Here is a 14,983-nt window from a genome sequence, read left to right on the forward strand (position 1 = left end):
AATTAGCGGGGTTGTTCGGCTTGTGTGGTAATAAGTGGTGTATTGGGGGGGATTTTAACATGGTTAGGTTTGTATATGAGAAATCTAACGGGGGAATGATGACAAGTAGTATGAAGAATTTCAATGATTTTATCAACGACACAAATCTGCGAGACCCAAGTCTCTTGAATGCTTCCTTTACATGGTCTAATTTTAGAGAAAACGCAGTGTGCATAAAACTTAATAGATTCCTCTTTTCTGAAGCTTGGGAAGATTCTTTCCCCCAAGTTAAACATACGGCGTTGGCAAAAGTTATTTCTGATCACTGTCTCATCCAGTTGGACACTTCTAATGTGAAATAGGGTCCCCACCCTTTCCGTTTTGAGAATATGTGGCTTGAACATCCGGAATTCAAGAAGAAATTCAAATAGTGGTGAGGGGAAGATCAAATTAACAGGTGGGAGGGCTACAAATTCTCTAGAAGGCTGAGGACTCTAAAATAGAAATTGAAGGATTGGAATAAAGAAGTATTTGGGGATTTGGTCTCTGCAAAGAAAGAGGCGTAGGCTCTTGATTTGATGGAAGGGCAGGGCGGGTTAGATAATATTCTGAGAAAAGAAAAGGAAGATTTATACCTTTTGGTGAGTGATTTAGTTCACAAAGAGGAGGTGAAGTGGAGACAAAAGGGGAAAATTCAGTGGGCAAGAGATGGGGACAGCAATACTAAGTTTTTTCATCGTATAGCAAGTGGCAGAAGGAATAGGAACTTTATTTAGAAGTTGGAAGTAGAGGGCTCTAGTGTGGTTGTCAGCGAGGGGGAAATTGAACTGGAGATCATTAACTTCTTCAAAAATCTATATAGCAGCAACACAGAGGCGGGGTGGTGCTTGGAAGGCTTGAATTGGAATGCAATTAACGTTGAGGAGGCTGAATGACTGGACAGACCCTTTGAAGAGGAGGAGGTTAAAAGGGCGGTTTTTGACTGTGGGTCAGATAAATCGCCAGGTCCAGATGGGTTTTCCATGCTTCTTTTTCAATCTTGCTGGGATGTTGTGAAAGAGGATCTTATGAAAGTCATGTTGGACTTCTTCAATTGTGGCATAATCAATGCAATCACAAATGAGACATTTATTTGCCTCATTCCCAAAAAGAAGGAATCCATCAAAGTTAGTGATTTTCGACCTATCAGCCTAGTGACAAGTTTGTATAAAATTGTGCCGAAAGTCTTGGCGTCTAGATTGAGGGAAGTTTTGGGGAGCACAATATCTAGTTATCAGGGTGCTTTTGTGAGGGGTAAGCAGATTTTGGATGCTGCCTTGATTGCCAACGAGGTGCTGGAGGAGTGTCGAAGGCTAAATAAATCTGGAATGGTGTTCAAAATTGACTTTGAGAAAGCCTACGACCATGTGGAATGGAGATTCGTGGATGAAGTTATGATAAGGAAAGGCTTTGGGGACAGATGGAGAAGCTGGATTCGGGGATGCCTCGAGACGGCTAATTTCTCGATGATGATTAATGGAAGACCAAGGGGTAAATTTAGAGCCTCAAGGGGTCTGAGACAAGGAGACCCGCTCTCCCCTTTCCTGTTCACTTTGGTGATAGATGTGTTAAGCAGAATTATGGAGATAGCTCAAGATGCTGATGAGGTTCATGGACTTTTTTCAGGGCACGAGAGGGTGGAGGTTTCCCACCTTCAGTTCGCCGATGATACCATTTTTTTCTTAGAGGATAAAGAAGAATACTGGAATAATCTCCTACAGATTCTGGAATTGTTTTGTTTTGTGTCGGGTATGAGAATTAACAAATCGAAATGTTCCCTAGTTGGCATTAATCTTGACGACGGGCTGGTGAATGAGCTGGCAGGGGCTTGGGGATGCGATGTGGGGGCTGGGCCTATGTCGTATTTGGGTCTTCCCCTAGGCGGGAACCCAAGGGCGATCAAGTTCTGGGATCCCGTTGTGGAAAAGGTGGAGAATAGATTACAAAAATGGAAGAGAGCATGCTTATCCAAAGAGGGAAGACTCACAATGATTCAGGCAGTGTTGTGTAGTATTCCGATTTACTACATGTCCCTTTTCAGGATTCCCATCGGAGTAGCCAATAGAATCGAGAAGCTTATGAGGGACTTCTTGTGGGAAGGTTTGGATGGGGAAAAAAACCACGCTGTGTGTTGGGAGGTTGTGGGTAAAGCAAAATTCTGTGGAGGGTTAGGGGTGGGTTCGTTGAGGGCTAGAAGTACAACGTTACAGGCTAAATGGTTGTGGAGGCTTCCTATCGAACCTCACGCTCTTTGGCATAAAGTGATCAGAAGTATTTATGGAATGGATACAAATAGGTGGGATGCTAAACCTGCGATTTGGGGAACTTGTCGCAGGCCTTGGAGAGACATTTCTAGAGGCTATAATTTGTTTCTTCAAGGCTGTGTTTTCGTGGTAGGGTGTGAAGTTAGGGTCAGATTTTGGGAGGACTACTGGAGTCGAGGCGGACTTTTGAAAGAGGTGTTTCCAAGACTTTTCAATCTGTCCAGGAAGCAAAACCACAATATTTCCTCTTTTACGGGCTCGGATGGGTTCCCTCTCAGTTGGGATTTTGGTTTCAGGAGGAATCTCAACGAACTGGAGATAGAGGAGGCAGCTAGACTATTGGATTTATTGGAGGGTGTGAGGTTGATCAATTCCAGATTGGATAAGAGAAGATGGAAGCTTGACCCCTCCGATCTATTCTCATGTCATTCTCTCTGTTCTCATATTCAGAATAGGGGTGAGGGGGAGATCTTCTCTCTGTACACTCAAATTTGGAAGGCCAAAACTCCTCCGAAAGTTAAGATCTTTGTGTGGTAAGCGGTGTTGGGAAAACTAAATACAGGTGATACACTACAGAGACGCTGCCCCTATTTGTACCTGAGCCCTCACTGGTGTGCTTTATGTAATATGGCAGGGGAGAGTGTGGACCATCTACTTCTTCACTGCCCTTTCTCTCTAAAGTTGTGGGAGACGTTACTGAAGGAAGTTGACGTGGTGTGGGTGATACTAGAAGGCTGCTTTGAACTTTTTTCCATCAGATTTGATGCTTTGGGAAGGGGAAAGAAAGCTAAAATTCTCTGGGGTTGTCTGATGCAAGCAGTGGTTTGGAACCTATGGCTGGAACGTAATAGGAGAATCTTCGAGGTTTATAAGGGAGTGGAAGTGGTAGAGTTATGGGATAGAGTGAAGTTTTGGGCTGCCCTTTGGGCATCAACTTCCCTTGCTTTTAAGGATATATCCTATCCTTCAATTATGCGTAATCTGCCGGCTGTAGAATCTTAAGGGGTTGTTTATGTTTGGTTGTTTAGTTCTGTGTTGAGTGGCCTTGTGTTTGTTTCTCCGGCTAGTGTTTTCTTTTTATCTGTGATCTGTGATCTAAATGCCCTTGTTTTGATCCTTTCAATTTGAATAAAAATGTTTCTATTCAAAAAAACAATGCTGAGAAATGTGAGCTCACATTTCGTGCTTCTCTCAGAACCAGTGATTTTAGGAAGAAAGCACTGTAAAGAAAATGGAAACCAGTGTTGAATCAGAGGGAGAGAGAACGGTTGTGGCAAGTGATGGCTGAAAAGAGAGACTGAGAAAGGTGGCGTGATGGGCAGCTGCATTGGGTCTTAGTAGCACAATGCCATGAAATCAAGTTGGAAATAAAAGTTAGAAGAATAAGAAGATCACGGTATTGTGTTCCTGGTCAATAGAGTGCATACATGTTTATATTAGAAAACCAACAAATCACTTCTCCTAATATTATGCTCTACAAAAAACCAGCCTCAAATGAAGCCAACAAAACGAGCCTTCAATTAAGGCAATCCAACACTTACATTAAACAAATGTAACACATCGTCAACGGCCTATATCATTAACAAAGTTATGACACGAGTGAAGTTGGTTAATATAAACTCATCCATTCAAATAAATTGCCAACTGCAAACTGCAACAAGAATATTATTTATTGACTTTAAAGTGAATTCACATACATGGTACAACAAAAATAGAAACTTTGATCTTATTATTCAAACCATTTGCCATATATACAGGAGCATCATGTCCATTTACACCTCAAGTTTAGTCGAAAAGGAAAGAAGTACCTGAGCTTTTTAAGTGGTGGCTCTAAAACGCTTTACAGGGGCTTTAAGAGAAGATAGATACTTTTCATCTGCCTTGCCAATTCCATTGAAAAGATAACTGAAAGGTCGCATTTCTACGTACTTGCCAGAACCAGGAAAAACCTTCAGCTCATCATTTAACCAAACAACCCTTCCACCAGAAATGGTCACTTCAACCTTTCCCTGCGAAAATAGAACATTGTCACTTCAACCTTTCCCAGAAAAAATGTAATATGAACTTTTAATGTCTGGCATGCCATAAAAATGCAACATGAATGCATGCACAGTATTACACAGGCTTTGTACAAGCTCAATCCACACAGACACGTATAAGAATGAAACTTCATGAATGCAAGTATATTTTGTTGTGTATGTACAAACTGGAGAGAAGTTTGAGGGGAAAATACCACACACGGGGGCAAAGAATTAGAAGGATGATACAGGGAAGCATATAACTACAATAAAAAAAGATATAACAATCCACAATCTTCTTTGGAACCTGTTGATTCTCCCATGAAAATACTGTGAATAGAACTTAAAAACTGTGAATCACATAATCACACCAAGAACACATGAGATTTATCATGGCTCACCGAATTCGTGCTACATCCACGTCGGTTTTCACTATGTAATGAGTGTTATATTTACATTGAGGCATGAGAGCCTTTTGAGAGAGTGAATCGAAGAGAGTTCCGATGAGAGGGTGAGGATGGCTATTATATATAGAAGATAATGGGCTCTCCCCTTTTGGACTTCCTCAAGGAATAAAGCAAGGTCAAAACTATGGTACCAACCTTGTTGATTCACCAATAAAATACCAAGAATAATGGTAGCAGAAAAGAACCAAATCTATCTTCAGAACACCATTTAAATACGCTAAACATCCTTTTTTGAGAAAAAGGGGCAGAAATAAGCGAAAAATCCTTAGGCTAAAGGAAACATAGAATTTCGTAAAAGAAAATAGCAAAATTCTAGTCAAATTGGAAAAACCTTAGGAAGTGTCTATTCCTGCTACATCAAAAATGTTGCATATGAGAAGACCAACGTTCCTAATATTCAATATCTTTTTGAAGTGGTTGTTATTTGCAGTGATAGAATAAAATAGAAGACAAAAGAAAAGTAGGATGTCATGGTCATGTCCAATCATATAATGCATTAAAATGTAAAATAAAAGTGTATTAATGCCACCGATAATTCTTATATGCCTCATATAGACTGAAAATTAGAAATATAAACAGAATAAACACTCGCTGCTTTGCATAAGTTAACCAGCCAATTCTTGAAATTAACATTGTATTCTCTTCTTATTTTGATGAATATGATGCTGTCTAAATTTTGGCTAAGAGCAGCCTAACTATACTTACTAAGTCAAGCATCTTAGGTGTAATGTAAATCTGAAAGGAGTGAATTGGATCGGAGCTTTTAGTGTAAATTGTTTAATTTAACTTTAGAAAGAAAAAAATATTAATTCGATATGTTAATAAAATCCACATATACATTTCATTATTCAAACATAAATAATAAATAAATAAAAGCGGGATTTGAACTTTGACATATTAACTATTATCTAAATCGATAATTTTCTTCAATAAATCATGTTCTCCAATATATTATGATTACCATGTAGATTTTGAAAGCTATAATTGCACTTTAGTGTTACTTAGTCTATATCAAACTCCTACAGCAATTGTTTTACTTATTTTGATCCAACATTATTCCTTTATGGGACTTCAAAATTTTAATAATGCTCTTTTCTATTCTACCTATATGAATCTTTTTAACGAAGGAGAACTTATGTTAAAAAATAGTTTTTTGGCTACTAAAAGTAAGTATTAAATTAAAATCCACAATCCCAGATAAAACTAATTCCAAAATGACCAATTCTAATTTTAAAGGCCATTTAGGTTGCTAGATACAGAATCAGTTCAATATCAAATTCGTTGTATCACATATGGGTTTGACATCAAACAATTTGTTTCAAATAACATTTAATAGTATCCATTATCTGGGAATGCATATAATACACACACATATAATATATGTCATTTCAGACACCTCATCTCATTTTTGGTTTTTTCTCAGCCATGTCTGTAGATCATAGCCACCAAGGTGTCCCCAAAGAGGGAGCAGTAGCTTCCTAATTGTATAGTAATAACATACTATCTTATGGAAAAATAAAATCCTTTATGTGACAAATATTACCTTCCCTCTCCATCCCTCATAGACATTGGTATCAGATCTAGAGTGGTGGGACTTGGCACTTATTTCAAAGCTTGAGTTCGGATTGAGTATAATTATATCTGCATCAGAACCGGCACGAATTGCTCCCTTCCTCGGATATATATTGAAAATCCTAGCACTGAAAATTTTGTGGACGTTGAAATCATTATAACGTACTTTAGGCAGCATAATGGGAGTTTATAGTAAACACAATTTGCTGCAAGAATACCATTCAGTACTTGTCACCCGGACATAGTCAGTAACAGAAATTTGACCAGATTCCTGAAAGTATGCACAGAAATTTAAAAAAATAAAGATTATCCAAAACACTGATTCTAATATAAGCTGCTTATTTAGGGGATGAGCAGGAATTTTATGGCAGCTTACCACCATTGTATCCCATACAAGATGCATCCTCTCCTCAATACCTAATTTCCAGTTGCCGTGTTAAGTATTAGAAATTGAAATTGGCATAGAAAACAGAGCATATATCTTGTTGAACAAAATCAAAGACCATTTCTGTAACTACCATTGACACCATTTGGAATTTTCTGGAAATCATCAATTCCAAGAGCTTTCTGTGTTGAGTTGAAGGTACAATGATCGGTTCCTACAAGCTGCACATTGCAAAATCTAGGTCAATCTATACTTTCTTAAAACAAATATGTTCACCATTAAGTTCAGGTAGCTAAATTATCCACGCACACAAAAAACAAAAGTTTAGGCAGCTGAATAGTATATATCCCATCATGTTTGATCAAAATCTGGTTCTGAATACAATGTCAAGGGACAACCATAAACTTGTCTCCATTTACAATAACTCCTTAGTAGTTGTCCCCATCCTTTTAAAGCTATGAAAAAAACAAAAGTTTAGGCAGCTGAATAGTATATGTCCCGTCATGTTTGATCAAAGTCTAGTTCTGAATACAATGGATAACCATAAACTTGTCTCATCATTTACAGTAACTCCTTACTAGTTCTCCCCATCCTTTCAAAGCTATGAAATAAATCATTGCAGTACCAAGAAGCAATATGGACCAAATCAGATAATTCTTGTATAATTCTTAAATAAGGTTGAATAAGAGAGACACCTGCAGAGTTCCCATTGAAAGAGCAGCTTGAAGGGCTATGCCATGTCCTGCGGCCCTTATAGGGGGACTCATGACATACCTGAATTTTCAGAAGACGGCTATACTTAACATGGCTCTATTTGACTGACAGAACATTGAAAAAATTCAATAAAGAAGACTAACAAAAAGTGCAGCCTCCTACTTAGCGGCAGTGATAAAGTCAGGATCCCAAAGCCAAGAATCATTCAGCACTAACCCAGAAACTACTGGTTCTCCAATAACCTTCAGCCCTGCAGTTTAAGAGAGTCATTTTTTTTCCCTTCCCAAAATGATAGGTAAAAAAGAAACAGGATACTGTCCTGAAAAATGTCTAGAGTTTATATGCCATCTTAATCAGCTTCATCTATCTTTATTAATACACGTATTTGTGGAAGTCTGTCTATAAGTTTCTTTTACAGTTTGTTCATTGTGTTCTTTCTATTAGCCTTCGTTTGAGCTTTTTGGTCTCTATGCTACCATGAATCGACAATTAGATAAGAAATTCTTTGCAGTTGCTAAAATGCACTCTGGCTGGTTATCATAAACTCTTGCAGCGTATTCTTTGTGACGCCACTTCAACAAATCAAAATTTTTGGAACCTTGGGAAAGGGTGGTTGAACATGATTCCGACATGACACGGTAATGTTAGAGAATGAATTTGTTGTATACCAAGACCAACTACCGAAGCTATTTACTTAGGCAATTAATGTATAGTTCTGAGAAAAAAGGAGAGTTTATTGCTTATTTACACATATTGTAACTAAATAAACAAACAAATGAAATAGAAGAAATTCTAGTTATCAATAACAAGATAGTCCCCCATCGAAAAAAGAAAAAATCATAGTCCTGCTGACCAATAAATTTAACAGCAGAGCAAGAAATGTAAAACACAAAGAACCTGATTTGCGAGCTTTAGAAATTTCTTCCATAGCATCAATGCTCATCACGTGAACTACATAGAGGGGAGTGTTCACAAAACCTGCGAGTTTAATTGCTCGAGCAGTTGCTTCTCCTTCCAGCTGCATTGTTATTTAAGTTGAATCGGACATTGATCATATGCTCATTAACATACTTGCAAATAACTATTAGATCATTTAAAGAACAACAGAACAAATATAACAAATGAATTTCCATTAATATGACATCAGCATAAAAAGATACCTGCCTAAATAATTGCATATTCATTACTAAAGGACCAAATTTTAGACAATCATACTTTGCATTCAGCTGGAAAGGGGATGAGATTAGAAGCATGTATCCTACTTGTTGTAGTCTTTCTTAAACAGTGAGGGCCACAAAACCGAACTCTTTTACAAAAGTTCAACCTGATAACATGAAAACAGCATAACTGGATGGGCATCTTTCCTCAATCTCAAAGAAAGTTTTAATTAGTTTTTCCAATATAGTAAGAATGAGAACATCTTCTTAGTTTCAAAGAAAGAAACAAGAGCCTCACCCAGAATTAGGATTGCTACCATATCTATGTCATGATTGCAGAAGAAAGTTTACCCATAAAAATAGGGACTGATAAATAAAAATAAAATATTCATAACAGGTAGATATGGAATATAAAGTACTATTGAATTGTAAGATTAATAACTATTATGTTAAGATTGCTACAGGGCAATGCATAGAGGCATTAAATATTACAGCATAACAAATGCGCATTTAATAATTACTAATTAATATCAAAGTTATGTTTGCACAATAGGATTTAAAAAAAAACCACGCTTTCATCTTATCCAAGTTATGTATGCACCATGAATCTATTTCTATAATTACCACTGGGGGCCTTGAAAGAGCATGTCCCTCTGGACCAGTAATACCAAGTTCTATCATTCTTCTCTGTCCTTCATATACAGCATCTCCATTTTCCGCATGAACCATAGCTAACGCACCAAGAGACTTGCACTTTTTGAATGCTTGTAGCAGAAGCTCATCATTGATCATAAAAGACCCCTTGTATGCCATGAAAAACTTGAAAGAGTTTATACCTGAATTAAGTTCACAAATTATAAATACAAATAAATTTCATAAAACTTAGGATGGCCAACAATTAAGCTCACTCAATAAAACCTGGAAATACATAGACTAACCTTTCTCATTGACCATTATTTCCATTTCTTTTGAAACAACTTCATCCCATTTTGTAATTGCCATATGGAAACCATAATCCATGCAGGACTTCTTAGACTTTTTTTCATAAGCTTCTAATCCTGACAATAAACTTCCATTAACTGGTATAACAAAGTCGATGTGCATTGTTGTTCCACCAGCTAACGCTGCAGCCTGACCACTGAAGAAATCATCAATGGTTCCTGAACCCATGAACTCCATGTCTAGGTGGGTATGAGGATCAATGCCTCCTGTTAATGTCAAACAAATTAAAGTTTAGAGAACACAGATTGGCCCCTAAAGAATGACAGTCATATTTCACTATTAGGGGATATTTAATAATGAAGAATAGAAATCCAAATACCAATATACATAACAAGAAAAGCTTGAACAACATGATAGACCTCAAAAGGTGAAGCCTGTGCAGAAAACAGTATTGTGATCCTGACTTGCACATTGTGTCCCTTATTATAGACTCCCCCGACTCCGAATAGTTAAAAGCTGCAGTAACCTATCACATAGGTGTAGTATGAAACTAACCTGGCATGACAAACTTTCCAGTGGCATCAAGCACAGTAACATCATCACCAACCTGCCAATGGCATTTTTTTTTAAAAGACGGTAATATGACATCAAATCAAGTAGAGCATAAAGAAATAAAAGATAATACAAAGAGTAAATAGGAGATAAAGAACTCAGCACAAATGAAAAAGTGATTTAGATGGATAACATTCTCTACATCGCTCTGAGTAATTTAGATCAAGACCATTACACTTTCATTTCAATAAATATATACCCCCAAAATTGGATACAGAGCACTTCATTTTCTGTGATATTGCAAGCGCAATTACTATTTCATTCAAATGGATATAAGATTTATCTTCAGCAACCAAAGTTTTTCTCCAAATTCTAGAGTTAGTGGGGTTGTACTAATAATTTCACAATTTATGAGATTTTGGAAGTATTGTATTCCATTCTCTAATTTTATGATATTGTAACTGAAAATAGTTTGAAAATCATCAGTTTTAATGTTCTCTCGAACACTAATTTACAGGAGAATGATTTGCACGAACCAAAGATTGGTCATAAAAGTTGTCTATTATACATATATTTTGACATTGGCTTTATATAAAAAAATCTCATTATATATACAAAAGTTAAAAGTCAACTTAAACTTAATTAATATATAGGTGTGACTAGAATTATAGTTTGTCCTCGTCAATTCTACATAAAAATGAATTTATCTATAGGTATCTCCTGGTCATAGACATCCATGCTTCCTAGACCACCATCTTAAGTTTATGCAAGAGATCAAAAATATCCATGATTATTTTACATAAAAGAAAAAGGCAAGTATCAGGATACTCTGCCACAAGTATCAGGATACTCTGCCACAAGTATCAGGACTAATCTGCAAGCTTTGGAACCAGTGAGGTTTTACAATAGACCAGACCATATAACTAACCACGTCTGCAGGCCTCATCCTCATCATGAAATGATTCTTTTGAAAATATACTTTTGCCAAAGCATCCTCGCTAATGCCAAAATCAACACCGCATACATTTCATCCACAAGAAAATCTCAATCACATCTTAGGCACTCCTTTTGCATGGATTTGATTGGAAAACCTCAGGATGAAACTCTTAATAAGAGCTGCCTTGCCCCTTATATACACTTCTATATTCTCTTTAACACAACATCAATTGGCAATCCAATATTAAAGCACATCGACAAAGAACTTAGAACATAGGGAGGAACTAACCTTGCACCAAAATTTAAATAATCTTTTCAACTACCTTCCAGACAAAACCCCCTCAAATTTCTCCAAAAATAACAAGAGTCTGAAGGGAAGAAAAGAGATAACCATATCCACTGTGCCTAAATCCCACACCATAAAACTGATTGAGATGAATTTACCCTAAAAACTCATCCTATAATCACGTTTACGAATTGTATTATCAGTTGGAAAAGAAATGGGGGCAGAGGATTGCATTGCTCCAGTAGTCCAGAACTAGTAAAGAAACTAGTAGGAAACAGGTCCGCACGGATTGGAAAACTACAGAAAATGCAAAACCCACATCCTTCACTGCCCCTAAGGCCCCCAAGCATATACATCAAACCTACCAATCTCAATATCCTATCTACAAGTTATAACTAGACCTCCAATATCAGCTTGTTACTTAAGAAGTTACGAGCCACTTTTAGTAACTAAAACTAGAACGTCCACCCCATTTGCAGAAACAAAAATATTTGGAAAAAGAAAATAGTGGTTAAAGATTTAGAAAATCAATGACCAGCAAGCTCAACTACAACATACCAATGAAATTCATCCAATTTTGACAAAAAATACAGAATAAAGAAAACAGAGATTGAAATATTGCACCTTAATATTAGGCCTAACAGCAACAATGATTCCATCCTCCACAAAAACATCAGCGACCTCCATGTCATGAGCATTCACTACAGTTCCGCCTTTGATCAACAACTTGGTCGACGAAGACGAAGAAACGCCACACGACTCGCCATGTCCAATTCCAGCATCGCAAAACTGACACACGTTGAAATAACAAAATAATCAAAAGACTGTAAGACTTTTTGTTTTTTATTTTTTTTTTCTCGGGAACCAAACAGAAGGTGGAGAGTGAATCGAGGAGACCTGGCCTGATTCTGAGATGGAACAAAAGGCGAAGAGAAGAAGGATGAGAGATAACAGAGGGAGGAGGCGTTGAGGACTGTAGCTGGACGCCATGGATTGGATGCTTTAAAAACTTCACTCCACTTCAATTCAATCCTGGAAGTCTGGAAATGCGGGAGTGGATCTCTCTCTCTTGAAAGTCTCTTCTTGACTTTGAGCGCCCTTTGGGGCCTTATACTTTTCAAATCTTTAGACTTTTCTTCTCTTTTTTTGGTCGACCTTTGGAGATTCTCTAAGGTCTTTGTTTCACAAACTAATTTGTGTGTGCTGCCCATCTCAATTGTTGTTTTGCTTTTCTCCAAACAACTCCACAACGCTTTAGCTTTCCTCCCCTTCCCCAACATTTTCTCTTTTACCCTCCGTCTGGATGATGAAAAATAACTCGGAATTTATCTAAAAATCAGAAATTTAAAAGGAAAAATTGACAATTCTCTTGTTTGGCTACTTAAATGCGGAATTTATTAAATGACCGGTGTAATCATGAAAATTTGGACATTAAATTCCCGAATTTAATTTCCCCCAAAATATGCGTTATTTCACAATTTTCATAGTGTCATTTACAAAATTCAACATACATAAATTCAAACACTGAAATCTTTAATTGCTAGAAATTGAAATGATGGAAATCTAACTTCTGTCATTTTAGAATTCTATGTAATTTTCAATTCATTCATCCTCATGGCATGTTTACCTATATGTGGTGGTAATAAAATGAAAATGAATGTGATAAATAAAGGATGAGAATCATATCAACAAGAACAGCCTAGTTTATCCGATTCATGATTTTTGGACATTTGATTAATAATTTTAAGGTGGGACATTCATATTAAATGATTCCGCATGTGTAACTAAACGTAGGAGAAGTCGAGAATGAAAATCCTCCTTTTTCTTCTTATTCCCATTACTTGTAGGTAAATGTATCATAGTGTGTATGGTAGCTTCACCACTCGATTTGTTTTTAAATCGTCCAACAATTAGGAATAGTTGACCGAGTTATTAGCTATCACATACTATAGCAAGTTAGGAAGTAATCCACTAGCAAGAACTAAGAGAGGAAACCTAAGCTGAGAAAAGTTTCAGTCGTTGTCCCCATTAGGGGGTTGGTGGCCTCCATCTCTCCACCCTTCTCCTTTCTTCCCCTCCTCCCTTCCAATATCATTTTCTCTCCGCCCCTTTCCCTCCCTTTCTCTCCCCCCTCCCTTCCACCCCTCGCCCATCCCCTCAAGCTTTTCACTGGCCCTCCTCCCACCCTTCCCCTCATTGAGCCTTTTACCCTTTTTTTAGTTCAACTTTGATGCTTGGCGGCCTTGATTGAGTTTTTTGGTTGTTTGGTTGCCTTGGGGACAACGTGATGTCATATCCGCTTTTATTTTCTTGTTGTGTGTTGCAGTTTTTTGAGTTGTAATAAATATATCAACTCTTTTTGAGTTTTCTGCGTGTTTGGAGTCTCTACTTGTAGGTTTTACTTGTGAGAGTTAAAAGGTTGTAGTTGTAGTTGTAGTTTTTGCCTTGAGGCCTTTGCCTGATTTGTCGAGGCTTGTGGATTTTGTGCTCCAATTTATGTGGCTCTATGTATGAGTGGGGCTACACCTTGTGCGCTTGGTGTTGTAGGTGGGCTCTTCCATTTTTTTATTAACCCCTTGAGATTATTGTGTTGTAGGTGGACTCTTCCCTATTTGGTTCTTTGTATTTTGTATTGGCCTTTGTGGCTGATGGTCTTTATGCATGAATTATGAATGCAATCACTACTACAAAAATGAAAAAAGACGACCGTAAAACAACGACATAATAAATAAATACCGTCATTGTGTTTAGCAAGACAGTAATAGAAAAGCATCGTGGATAAGTGTAAGGGGCTTTTTTTCTTAAGCTACTCTGGGCTGCCGTAAAGGGCAAAATGGAAGAAATTGCCCCTTGAGCCTGAGTTCGAAAATTAAGCCCCAAAATACCTCGAAAAGGCAGTAGAGCCTTAGGAAGTATTTTGGTTATCTTCACCACCAAAATAATGGCAGCTTACAGGTAATTTCGTCATGCTTACAGATAAACTTTTGAGTTTGGCATGAGGGGCTTGTGGCATGGGAGCAAAATTAGCATGAGTTGAGCACCAAAAAGGAAATATGGCTTCCTAGGGAGAAAAAGGAGTGTTTAAGGTGAGGAAGAAGAGGTTTTCAAACATATGTGGCTAGGAAGAGAAAAGGGAAGAACTATGTTCTTCTGGCACTTGTCGAGAAGAAGAAAATGGAGGAAGATGAATAGTGCACGAAATTGCTGGTTTTTGCAAGTATGAGAGGAAGCCTTTGCTCTATAGTTGTGGATTGCTTTTGTTGGGTTGAAGAGGCCTCAATTTATAGCCGCATTTGGAAGTGACATTTTCAAGAAACCCTAATGGTTTCCATCCCATTTTGTCAAGTCTTTCCCTTCCTTTCTCCCTTCATCCCTTCAATCATCCTTTTTTGGTGAAATCTTCTCTGTTCCTTTGCACAAAATCAGGGGTTTTGGGAGCTCAAGGCTCTCCTTTCCCTTGCTGCACAGTGGGGACTCCATTAATGAGATGCACATGCTTGAGTCTGAAGGGTGCTTCTCTTCCTGGCAGCTTACATGCTAATATTCCCTTGGGTCCTTGCATGTTTCTTTTGCTTTGAAACTTGTTTCTTCCTTCTCATCGACCAATGTGATCTTCCATGGCTTCTTTATGGCTTTATCCTTCAGCCAATAGATGGGGTTTTTTAGTTGTTT

The 14,983-nt window shown here is 37.6% G+C and overlaps 1 protein-coding gene across 1 annotated transcript; it reads right to left on the reverse strand.

Annotated features, from left to right (window-relative positions):
- Positions 1-3,934: 3,934 nt before the first annotated feature.
- Positions 3,935-12,513, reverse strand: LOC148919137 (dihydropyrimidinase-like). The gene is made up of 13 exons (XM_089048306.1): positions 12,209-12,513; positions 11,936-12,100; positions 10,093-10,144; positions 9,534-9,803; positions 9,220-9,431; positions 8,336-8,456; positions 7,601-7,688; positions 7,420-7,498; positions 6,858-6,945; positions 6,716-6,756; positions 6,558-6,610; positions 6,311-6,467; positions 3,935-4,291 (listed from the first exon to the last, which is right to left on the reverse strand). The coding sequence occupies exons 1-13, from the start codon at positions 12,299-12,301 to the stop codon at positions 4,100-4,102; spliced, it is 1,611 nt and encodes a 536-aa protein (XP_088904432.1). The 5' UTR covers positions 12,302-12,513; the 3' UTR covers positions 3,935-4,099.
- Positions 12,514-14,983: the final 2,470 nt, after the last annotated feature.

This window comes from Prunus mume, linkage group LG3 (assembly GCF_029339155.1).
Source record: "Prunus mume cultivar Tortuosa linkage group LG3, ASM2933915v1, whole genome shotgun sequence".
Lineage (NCBI taxonomy): Eukaryota > Viridiplantae > Streptophyta > Magnoliopsida > Rosales > Rosaceae > Prunus > Prunus mume.

Bases quoted from the DNA above. Each gene is read 5' to 3' on its own strand.
- LOC148919137 (XM_089048306.1), bottom strand. From the start codon at position 12,301: ATGGCGTCCAGCTACAGTCCTCAACGCCTCCTCCCTCTGTTATCTCTC. The intron at 12,101-12,208 runs GTCTCCTCGATT...AACGTGTGTCAG, and splicing joins CCATCTCAGAATCAGGCCAG to TTTTGCGATGCTGGAATTGG. The intron at 6,468-6,557 runs GTATTCTTGCAG...CAAAATTTTCAG, and splicing joins CGGGTGACAAGTACTGAATG to TGCTAGGATTTTCAATATAT.